Here is a 12,470-nt window from a genome sequence, read left to right as displayed (position 1 = left end):
TGTAGCTTCAGGGAAGGAAACAATGGCCTTGCCTGCATACTTTTTTTGAGACCTAATCCCACTACTCGGGAGGCAGAGGCAGGTGGATCTCTGTGAGTTCGAGAAACCCTGTCTCGAAAAACCACAAAAAATTAAAAAAAAGGTATCATATCACCTGGAATTAGAATGGATACATATTGATAGTTGTAGGCCACCATGTGGGTGCTGAGAGCCAAACTTGGGTCTTCTACAAGAGCCAACAACAAATGGCCCAGTCTCCAATCCTATTCTACACTTTTTGACCAATTGTAATAATACACAAAATGTATTAAGAAAACTGAAAACTTCAAAATATTTTTGCTATACTCAAGCATGGGTTTTCTTTTTTTTCCTTTAATTTAAATTTTTATGTTTTTGGAGCTGAGGACTGAACCCAGGGCCTTGTGCTTGCTAAGCAAGCGCTCTACCACTGAGCTAAATCTCCAACCCCGTTTTCTTTCTTTTTTAAAGATAGGATCTCATAGTGTAGCACTAGCTGGCCTGGAACTTGCTATGTAGACCATGCATGCTGGCCTCTATACATACTCCTGCTTACACCTCCCAAATGCTTGGATTAATGGCATGCAGTCCCCACACCCAACTGAGTTTGTTTATTCTGACTTCTAATGTGTTCTGATGTTTAGAGTAGCTTGCCATTGCTAGTGTTTTACAGTTCTCTTAGGGAAGGATGCAATAGAATGCAAGAATCCTTATTAACAAGCCAGTGTTTTGATCTAACCTTTAACATCTCCATAAGGAGGAAGAGGATAAAGGGTACAGGTAGAGCAATCCTCTAGTTGCAGGGTCGTCTCAGGTGCCTGAATCACAGCAAAGTCTCTAGTATTCCTTTTTTTTTTTCTTTTTTGTTTCTCTTCAACAAAGGATTTGAAGGATCTGGGTGGGTTTTAACATACATTAACAAGAAGGGGAACAAGGGATAGAGTGAAGTGAGTCATAAAAGGGAAAATCAGAAGGAATGTCAGGTCTTCAGGGAGGCCAAACAACAAATCCACCATTACAAAGTCCAGTGGATGGGGTACAAAGGAACAACTGCCACCAATCAATTTTATCAGAAGTTAAAGTGATTCAGTGACAAGTATTTGCACAATGGCCAATGAAATACTGAAGTTACAGAGGCACGCACCTCCCAGTGCTGGAGAGGCAGAAGCAGCCTATTACATAGTTCCTGGCCATCCAGGGCTACATAGACTATCTAAGGAAAACAAACAAAACCCAAACTTTTTGCCAGTACTTGAGATTGTTAGGGGCTTCCCACAGGGCAGACAAATATTCTACCTGTGACCCTGAACTCCATTGCTAACAACTCTCCACCTTACTGACAATGATAGATGTATTAAAATAACCAAAGTTGTTGGAACATACAGAAAGTAGAGTTCCTAGATGCAGGAAGAACTGCAAGATCATGTAGGTAGGCACTTTGAAAAGTGCAGTTTAGTAAAACCTGGGACAAAGCAATTACATTAGTGGTTAGTTATAAAAGTAAAATCAGATTCGTTCACTCAAACCTGTATGGGATTGGAGCTCCCCAAACAGAAAGCCACAGTAGCCTACCAACTGGCTAATGGTGTACACTAGAATACTGCAAAATAAAGAGATTACAAGCATTGAGAAGTAAAAATCAGCCCCTGCTTTGACAACACATACTAAAATTTGAGCTATACAGAGATTAGCATGGTCCTAAACAATGACATGCAAATTTGTGATGAGTCTCCTCCAGCCAAAGGGGCACTTTAATCTTGAAACTAGGGGGACACTAAGGATAGGACAATAAACTGTCTATTCAGGAAGCATTTGACTGTTGCTCAATGTGAGAACTTACACAGATGGCAGAAGACTGAACCTTTGAGAACATCTACCACAGACTGGCTGAGCTTCTGTAGATATATCAACATAATTTTCCCCCCAATACAATCATTAAGCCCATCTTTGGCAGGACAGTCTTAACTCCAGTTTCAATGCTTAGCTTTGACTTGGGAAAGTTCTTGAGGGCGGTCTTCAACTAGATGCAGTGGTCATTGTACAAGGTACTTCATGATGGGCACTCACAGTGGTGGAAAAAGATAAAATGATTTGCTTAGGCGACCATTTTCAGCAAGGAAATTCATGAGGTTGGCAGTCAGGGAAACTTTTCCTTTGCTGTGATGTCATTCAGGCTTTTTACTTTGATGGAACACTCAAAAGTAGACAACGTATTAATCTCTATTGGCACAGCTTATTCTGTTTAGACACAGCAGGGCCTGACCATAGGTGTTCTAAAAGCTCCTCACCTATTGGAATATCCCGGATATAATATCCTGGCCATCTTCCCAGGTAGCTATAGGTCAAACAATTTTCATATTTTAAATAAGGTGGAGAAACAAATGAGGAAAATATCCCCTTATAAAACTAGCTTCCTCATGGGCAAGTACCTGCATACATAAGTAGAAAGCATAACACAAAAGCTCCAATTCGCCGGGCGGTGGTGGCACACGCCTTTAATCCCAGCACTCAGGAGGCAGAGCCAGGCGGATCTCTGTGAGTTCGAGGCCAGCCTGGGCTACCAAGTGAGTCCCAGGAAAGGCGCAAAGCTACACAGAGAAACCCTGTCTCGAAAAACCAAAAAAAAAAAAAAAAAAAAAAAAACCTGAAACAAAAGCTCCAATTCTATAGCATTCTGGAAAAGGGGAAACAGAAGAAATAGCAAACATCTGGCATAAACCAAAGATAGGGATGGGCGTTAACCACAAAAAGTCACAAGAATTTGTAGGGGTGATATGACTTCTGACTTGAATGAACTGGTGATTACATGATTATGTATTCAATAAAGCTCACAGAATTCTACAAGGGGATTTTTTTTTTTCCTAGCTTAACCCATAAAGTGGTTCAAGTAGGCTCAGAAGAAAGGTAGGACAAGTTTATATTTTACCTCATTAGGGAACTAGTTATTCTTACCTTGGAGGCATCTGTATTGAGTTGATAGTTTAGCTTGTAACCATTAGTTTACAGTAGAGTTGTAGAGGTTGAAAAGAGATTAAAACTCAAAAAATGATGTTAAAACTGAATTGTGGGGCTAAGGTGCAGTTAAGTTGGTAGAATGCTTGCTTAGCTTGCAGGACGACCTGCACTCCATCCTTAGCACGCTACAAAACCCAGTGTGGTGCCACAAACCTACTGTAATCCCAGCCAGGTGGAGAGGGAGTAAGGAAGGAGTAGTTGAGATCTGAGTGACTTTCATGTAGGCCAAGCTAGCCTTGAACTAATAGCAATCCTGCCTCAGCCTCCTGAGTGCTGGATTAGTTGTGCCACACAGCTTCATGGACATTTTTGTTTTTCAATTTTATGCATGGGGATGTTTTGTCTGCACATATACCTGTGTACCAGGTGCATGCCAGCCAGAAGCCAAAAGTGAGGTTCAGTTCCCTGGAACTGAAGTTAGAGATGGGTGTAAGCCATCAGTCTTGCTTTACAGCTGTGGCTAGCCTCTGGACAAAACTATGTATACCAGGCTCGTCTCAAACTTGTGTAATCTTCTTACCCTTTCCTTCTGAATATCTGGACTATAGGTGTGAGCCACCATGCCTGACCTCCATGGATGTGTGTGTGTGTGTAGAACAGGGGTCAACATGGACTACATTCCTCCCACTTCCTGAGACAAGGTTCCCTCAGTGAACTTTAAGCTCCCTGACTCAGCTGGACTGACCAGCAAGCCTCAGGGATTCTCCTGTCTGCTTCCCCTGCACTAACATTACAAGTATGCACCATTACTGGCTTTCTCACCTTGGGTATCATATGTGAGCATAACCAGCCTTTACCAAATACCTAACCCTGCCTCAAATAAATAAAGTTCTATACTGGAGAGATGGCTCAGAGATTAAGAGCACCTACAGCTTTTACAAAGAGCCCAGGTTTGATTCCTAGACCTGTCTTTAAGTACAGTTCCAGGGTATACACTGCCCTCTTCTGACTTCTGTGTGCACCAGACACATACCTGTCATACACACATATATGCAGGCAAAATAGTTATTATATATACAAACATTCTACTGGAGTCAAAAGCACCCTCAAATGTTGCCTTTCCTAAGGGATTCAACATTACTTGTACCACATTTTAAAAAAAAGTGTGATGCTCGGCACCCAGGTGAGAAAGCCAGTAATGGTGCATACTTGTAATGTTAGTGCAGGGGAAGCAGACAGGAGAATCCCTGAGGCTTGCTGGACAGTCCAGCTGAGTCAGGGAGATTAAGGTTCACTGAGGGAACCTTTCTTAGGAAGTGACTCAATCACTCTCCACCTTACTTTTGAGATAAGTGTGTGGCCTGTGAGCTCTGGGGATCTGCCTGTCTCTGCTTCCATAGCATGAGGATTATAGGCAGATGCTGCTGAGCCTGGCTTTTTATGTGGAAGCTGGGAATCTGCAGTCAGGTCCTCATGCTTTCATGGCAAGCACGTTTACTGAAGTCAACATGGTAGTGTGCATGTCTACGATAGCCTTGTGGAGACCAAAGCAGGAAAACTGCCACAAGTTCAAGGTCAAACTGACTTTTCCGGCCAGCCAGGGATATGTATCAATACACTAGTCTTAAAAACTAAGAAGGAAAACCTCCTTGCATGCTGAAGCTTCTAGCCATCTAGAGGCTCATGGTTCTGCTGAAACACTCACCTTTAACATGTGGGTTTTCTAGCCTTGCAAACATACAGCTGAGTAGATCCTGTACCAACTACTACTGCATATCCAGAGTCAAGTTTTTTTACTGGAAAGACTCACTTTTATAATCACACCATATACACCTTTCAGAAAGTATTTGAAAGTAAAGTGAAAAACAAAATATTACTAAAAATAAGTTATTTATTGCTATTTAAAAATAAACATTTATTATAGAATATCAAATCTGATTTAATCTAGTATATTAACAAAAGCATAATACACTCTAGTAAACAAGGATTTCCAACTTAATGTGTAACTAAGTCAATTTAAACACTTGACTTTTAGGTAGGGGCAAACAGCAGCCCCTGCCATCTAATTCCCCAAATCCATACTGCTTCATGTTTAAGGGGAAACCTCAGAGGGGCTCTTCCCCCCTGGAAATGCAAAGAAAAATGACGTTAAGCCCCAAAAGCAGCTACAGAGAAGGTGCTAGATCAAAATTCTACTTCATATCCCTGAAGGAGGTGGTGGGTTTTCCCACCAGTTTTAAATAAGTGACAGTTTGTTCACGAAAGCAGCCCATTCATGGAATGTGGTAGCATGGTCATGTCTTAAGTCTTAGGGCTTGGCAGTGTCTGCTCATATGCCCACATTCAGTCAGGGTTAGGAGAGAGAACAAGGCTGTGGGCTGCCATCATGTCACAGTGATTCCTGCCTCAGGAACACTAAGAAGATGGCTCTCTTGTCTTTAGAGGTAGGAAGTATTGTCAACTCCAGAAGAGCTGGGACCAGTTTATCCTACAGCGGATTCAATGAGATGGTCAATAAAACCTTTTTTTTTTTTTTTGTATCTCTGAAAGATTTTTTGTAATTATCCTAGGTTTGGTTCAAAAAAAGCAACCATTTTGAAAGTTACTGTGTTACTCATGATGATAGATATCATTCCTGAAGAACTTAGGTCCTGTTGTTGAACATGTCTTCACACCATCCTCTGTTTTTGGCCTCCATATAGACAGATGCATTGCACTGCTGCATGGTATACTCCATCTCAATCAGTTGGCGGCATCCAATGGCTAATTTTTCCCTAAGGGAAAAAGAAGGGTAAATCACCAGAGGACAGTAAAAAATCCCAAGACTCCACATGCAGAAGCAGGCAGGTATCTCTGAGTTCCAGGCAACCTGGTCTATGTAGTGAGTTCCAGTTTAGCCAGAGCTACACATCATATCTCAAGAAATATTTATTTATAACTGTATGTATACATGTATGTCTATGTGTGGACTTATGCATATGAATGTAGTACCCACAGAAGCCAGAAGAGTGTGTCAGATTCCCTGGGAGTGGAGTTACAGGTGGTTGTTGGCTGACCAAGTTGAGTGCTGGCAACTGAACTCTAGGCCTTTCCAAAGCAACATGACCTCTTAACCCTGCACCATCTCTCCAGCCCACCCCCACATTTGACCCCTGGAACCACATAGAAGGAAAGAAGTGATTCTCCAAATTGTCCTCTACCTTCACATGTGTGCTATGGTACAAACACACACACACACACACAAAATTCTTAAATTGGGTGTGGTGGCTCATGAGAGGCTAAAGCAGGAAAATCCTCAAATTCAAGGCCAGTCTGCCATACTTAATGAGTTCCAGGCCAGCATGGACTACAGAATGAGTTCCTATCTCAAAACAAACATACAACAAAAATAACAATTGTAGATATTTACTGTATATGGTATGTTTTGAAATATGTATACATCATGGAATTGGCTTGAAGTATTTAATACACATATTACAATCCAAACATCTCTTGAACTACTACTCATAACTAAAATTTTGTGTCCTTTAATTAACATCCACCCAACCCTTCAACCACTACCTCCAGGCCCTAGTGACCACCACTTTCCTGCCTGTTTCTGGATCCCACTATTTTGGCTCTGCAAAAAAGCAAGCCCATACAGTATCTGTTTTTCTGTTATCATAAGACACTCAACATATGGGTGCCCAGGTCCATCCATGTGGCTGCAACAACAGGACTTCTTCTTTTCAAAGGTCACACAGTATTCCACAGAGCATTTCCCTTACCTATTCATTAGCTGGTAGGCATTTAGATTGATTCATATCTTGGCTACTATAACTAAATATGAAAGTACAGAAATCTTTTAAATGTATTGTGTCCACTTCCCTAGGATATATTAAGAATTTTTTATTTGACAGTACTGATGATTAAACCTAGACTTTATGCATGTGAGACAAGTGTTCCACCAGCCAATATTCTTAATATGATGTGACAATTTGAGAGAAAATGCTCTCCTTAGCAAAGAGCACAGATTCCTCCCCCCCCCACACACACACACACACACAGGGTTTCTCTGTATAGCTTTGGTGTCTGTCCTGGAACTCACTCTGTAGACCAGGCTGGCCTCAAACTCACAGAGATCCACCTGCTCTGCCTCCTGAGTGCTTAAAGGGATTAAAGGCGTGCGCCACAGCCTCCCAGTGAGTACAGATTAAGTACCCAACTGAGAAGACTTCTAGCTGTAATTCCTAGAATTTAAAAATGAGAGTTCCCATGACAGACCTCTATAAATAAGCAAAGTCAAATGTTTAAGTAGAATACTGTGTGTTAAACAGCCTAATTTTCTACCTTACTCTCTGAAAGACCTCTCCTAGCTTATGTTTAGATGTCATCAGGGGGTAAGTGACACTGTAGGACAGATGGCTACACTGTATCTACTTCAGTTGGAGAGTTAAATAAAGGTGAACTGTGGAGTTCACATCCTGAAAGAACGGATGTAGATGTAACCGTCCTATTAAATAAGAAACACAGAACCAAATACACTGAATTAAAAGCCCAAGAGGTCAGAGCAGTAGCTGAGAGCTAAGACTTAGCCTTTCTTACCCTTCCTGCCGCTTTTGTCCTTCCCCTCAGCAAGAGACCTACTTCCTGTGTATCTATTTTTTTATTGACTTTCTGTTCTGCCTTCTCATTGGTTATAAACCCAACCACATGTCCTCCTCATCACTGTCTGTCTGTACAGACCTCCAGGTCTTCTATGGTTGGTATTGAGATTAAAGGCTTGTGTCTCCATGCTGGCTGTATCCTTGAACACACAGAGATCTGCATAGCTCTGCCACCCAAGTGCTGGGATTAAGTGCTTCTGCTATGGCTTGCTCTTAGCTCTGACCCCCAGGCAACTTTATTTATTAACATACAAATAAAATCAAATTTCAGTACAAATAAAATATCACCATAAACGGACACTTGAGAAAAGACAAGGTGCTATGCTGCCACTCTTAAAAAGGCTGTGGGTGGGCCAGCACGATGGCTCAGTGGGTAAGCTTGCTGCTAAGCCTGATGACCTGAGTGGTCTCCAGAATCCACACGGTATTAAGAGAGAACTGTCCTCTGACCTATGCACTTCCTCATCCCAAATTACTGGTGTAAGCCAACTAGCAATTAAATGAATATCCATAACTCTAAACCAAAGGTGGGATATGCTGGAAGTAGTGATACACACCTTTAATCTCAGCACTTGAGAGACAGAGGCAGAGACAAGTGGGTCTATTTGACTTTGATGCCAGTCTGGTCTAATAGTGAGTTCTAGGCCAGCCAAGGCTACATAGTGAGACCCTGTCTCAAAATAAACAAAAAATGTGGAAAGGAGGAAGTCATGCCTAATATACTCTATGCAAACATCACAATTTTTAAAATTACTTTTAAAAAGGATTTATTTTTACTTCTGTGTGTTGTAGAGTATTTCTTTTACTAGGCAAAAATGTATTACATTTGTTTAAGTTGCGGAATATTACTTTACTATGTAAAAATATGTTATACTTGCTTAATTATGTAAAGATGTGTTGCTGTTTCACCTTGCCTGCCTAAGGCACCTGACTGGTCTAATAAAGAGCTGAATGGCCAATAGCTAGGATAGCAGGGACAAGTGGGCAGAGAGAATATGTAGGAGGAGAAATCTAGGCTCGAAAGAGAAGCAGGAGAGAACAAGGGAGAAAGAGAGGGACATGCCCTGGTCCAGAAGCCAGGCAGTCACCAGCCAGCTAGACACAGAAGGCAGTGAAACAGGACATACAGAAGGAAAGAAAGACAAAAAGCCCTAAGACAAAACGTAGATGAAGAGAAAGAGATTAAGTTCTAAGAGCTAGTGGGACAAGCACAATATAAAGCCGAGCATTCATAACTATTAAGTCTCTGTGTCATGATTTGGGAGCTGGCTGGTGGCCCTAAAGAAAAAACCTGCTACACATGTGTATATGTTTATCCGTGTGGGAGCCCAAAGGCCAGAGGAGGATACTGATGGAGTTAACAGGGGGTTGTAAGCCACCCAACTTATGTTTTGCAAACAAAAATCAGGTCCTCTAAAAGAGAAATGAGTATTCTTAACTGCTGAACCATCTTTCCAGCTCTAATTTATTTTTTATATAGAGGGCTAAAGAGATGGCTCAGAGGTTAAGAGCACTGACTGCTCTTCCAAAGGTGCTGAGCTCAATTCCCAGCAACCACATGGCAGCTCACAACCATCTATAATGAGATCTGATGCTCCCTTCTAGCATGCAGGCATACATGCAGACAGAACACTGTATACATAATACATAAATAAATCTTTAAAAGGAAAATCTGAGATGAATCCAGTTGACTTGTCAAAAGCTAACAAATTACAAGACCCTTAGTTTTAGAGCACCAAAGCATTATATTTAACATATCTCCAACTAAGAGATGGTCTCTATAAGTTCAGGAAGAACACTCAGTTATCTAATATAATCTCTGGCATGTTAGGTATTCAAGAAAGGGTAGTTATCTTCATTATACTAAGAATGTCATTACAAGCCAAGTGTGGTGGCTCATGCCTTTAATCCTAGCACTCAGAAGGTAGAGGCCAGCCTGATCTACAAAGTGAGCTCCAGGACAGCCAGGGCTGTTACACAGAAAAACCCTGTCTTGAAAGATTTAAAAAAAAAAAAAGAATGTAATTACTTCCTTGGCTTCTGGAATGGCTCAGAGCCATGTCCACAGTGTTGGAGAGGACTATAGCTACCTCTCCTCCCACAGCTGGATCCCTTGATGTAGGATAGATACTAAGGGAAAAAGAACTAGTCAGAACTCAGGATTCCATGAGAGGAAGGAGAGACAACAAAAAGTAAATACACTGTATATGAACAAGCCCCACTTCCTGAGGATGTATGGCTTCTCAGAGACTGACTAAAATCCAGTTTGTGGGTAGAGGATGGGAGGGATAGTCAGAGGAGAGAATATGGAGAGGATTAACTAATACTAACCACCTTTTTAAAAAGCCATATGGAAACCTACTACATTGGAAGCTTCCTAAGATTATACACATACACACACATATATATATATACACACACACATATACATACATATACATGTAAAAGAAATTTAAATGGAGTTATCCTAATAATGAGAGTACAACACCTGAACTAGATACCATGTGCTACCAAATAAAAACCCACTGCCAGGGATGAGTTACTTCTTTTTAAGTTGTTAGCCAATGGGATCCAATAGACCCCTAAACATTATAGACTACTGGCACTGTTCTTGGTTACCCTCCAGAATTTGACAGTAAGATCCTATTGCTGGAAACACCATATAACTGAGTCATAAACATCAAGAAATCAAGTGGGTACTGACCTGGAAGTTTCATCCAATTGGTTGGCTTTTACATGGCTGGAAGGTGCGAGGCATGATACCACAGGAGAAAAGTATCATCAATCTCACTCAGCCATGAGCCCTTTGAGCTACAATAATGACTTGCCTGGCAAAATACGCCCGTTGGTACAATAGTGGCATGAGTGTTATGTGGTAACAAACCAAATTCTGGCTGGATATAAGACCTGTTCCAGAAGATGGACCCACACCTGGCACTGTTAATTGTAGAAAACCTGCTATTAGTAGTTCTGCTAAATGGACACAGCATTAAAATAACTCCTAATGACTTATTGCTATACCATAGACAAATGCTTGTCTCAACTCTCATCAGAGACGCTTTGTAATGCAGGCGATCGGGATCAACCCAGAGAACCACAATGGTCAACATGCAGAGAGTAAAAGCCTTAGGAGGTACTCAGCCCTAAATGGGACATCTCTAACATACCCTCCCCTTTTAAGGTTCACGGATCTTTGAGGAAGAGGACGGGAAGACTGTAAGAGTCAGAGACAGTAGATGATGTCAAAGAAATGGTGTTTTCTATACAGAACAGGGCAGATGCACATACGAACTCACAGAGATTGGGACAGCATAGACAAGACCTGCACAAGCTCAAGGCAGACAAAATCAAAGTATGCAGGGAGGGAGGTATGGGCACACAGTCTCACCCTTATATGAGGAGTTGTTGGCATTTGAGAGTTGTCAGGAAAGGCAAAGCCAGTATTTCTTTAATGGTGTGACCTCTATATTACCACATTCCATGGTAGGTCCCACACTCAAGAGTAGTTGACCAACACATACTAGACTTGATGAGAGAAGAAAGAGAGGGAGAGAGAAACACATGAAATTGGGTAAGTAGGAAGGTGGGAGGGGTGAATATGATCAAAATATATTGCTCAAATTCTCAAAGAATAAAATATTATTTAAAAAACTTTTGGCTTTGAGTTACTCTAGGTCTACTTCCTATACTTAAAATTGTGACTTTGCTGCCAATCCTTCACAACTACTCAATTTTTTTTTTTTTCAGAAAAGCCTTGCACAAGGTTCAAAACAGCAGAGATGAAAATGTTTTCTTATAAATTCTAAAATAAAACAAAAAGGGCAGGTCCATATTCCTATCCTTGGTCATTTACTCTACGTATCTTTCAGTAAGCGAGTCTATTTCTGTGCCCTCCATTTCCTTCCCTTCCCTCCCCTCCGAGTTAGGAGGCACTCCCTCTCCTCTTTAGCCTCGTGGTGCTGAGGTCTTCCCTTCCTGTGAGTCAGGGTTCTGGCACCAATCACTCAGTCAGTTCCTGCAGTGAGCTGTCTGTGCAGGAGGCTGCTCGGTGCAGTCAGTGGTGATGGAATTCCTGAGTTCCTTTCCTCAGGACTCACCTGGTGGACAGATAACCAGACTCTCTCTGAATTCCAGTGAGTCAGCTCCCTTGAGCACTTACCTCTTGGTAATAGGACCCTCACAAACATGAGAAGCAGCCCATTATATTTTTGGATACTCCCTAACTGCAAGGTGGTTCTTCCTTGGGGCCTATAAAAGCCATTTATCCGAGTCCAAGTTAAAATAAAAAATATTTCTACTTTATTCCTCTGATAGTCTTATTAAGTTGCCATGCCTGGCTTAAATATGTGATCTTCATGTCCCAGGCTTCCAAGCAGCTGAGATTACGGTATACACCACGCCCACCTAACACTCTAAAGTTCTAAATTCACACAGAACAGACAGATACAGCCCACATGAACAAATAATCCATAAAAATAGATGGTGGTACATGTCCACAGTCCCAGCTATTAGGAAGGCCAAGACAGGAGGACTTGTTGGCTTTCACAAGTTCAAAACCAGTCTGGGCAATACAGCAAGACCTTGCCACAGAGCAAATAAAAAAGATCATACATGCATGCATGCATACATGAAAGAATCTTGAGGTCAAACATTTGAAAACCACTTGAAACTATATAGCTGATAAATTAACATAGGATTTTTACATATATGAAGTATTTTGTATCAATAAAGGTTAAAAAATCACAAGAGAGGTTGGGAAGATGACTTCAGTAACGTGCTTGCATGAGGACCTGACTGCAGATTCCCAGCTTCCACATAAAAAAAACAGGCACAGCAGCATCTGCCTATAAT

At 41.4% G+C, this 12,470-nt stretch overlaps 1 protein-coding gene across 1 annotated transcript in view; it reads right to left on the bottom strand.

Moving 5' to 3' along the window:
• Positions 1-4,846: 4,846 nt before the first annotated feature.
• The window catches only part of Swt1 (SWT1 RNA endoribonuclease homolog), a 64,578-nt gene continuing 56,954 nt past the window's right edge, over positions 4,847-12,470 (bottom strand). The window contains exon 20 of the mRNA XM_059280158.1: positions 4,847-5,747. Within this exon, the coding sequence (XP_059136141.1) occupies positions 5,618-5,747 (130 nt within the window). The 3' untranslated portion in view covers positions 4,847-5,617. The remainder of the gene's footprint in view (positions 5,748-12,470) is intronic.

The sequence above is a fragment of the Peromyscus eremicus genome, chromosome 15 (genome assembly GCF_949786415.1).
Source record: "Peromyscus eremicus chromosome 15, PerEre_H2_v1, whole genome shotgun sequence".
Classification (NCBI taxonomy): Eukaryota; Metazoa; Chordata; class Mammalia; order Rodentia; family Cricetidae; genus Peromyscus; species Peromyscus eremicus.
This window is presented reverse-complemented; position numbering and strand designations above follow the sequence as displayed.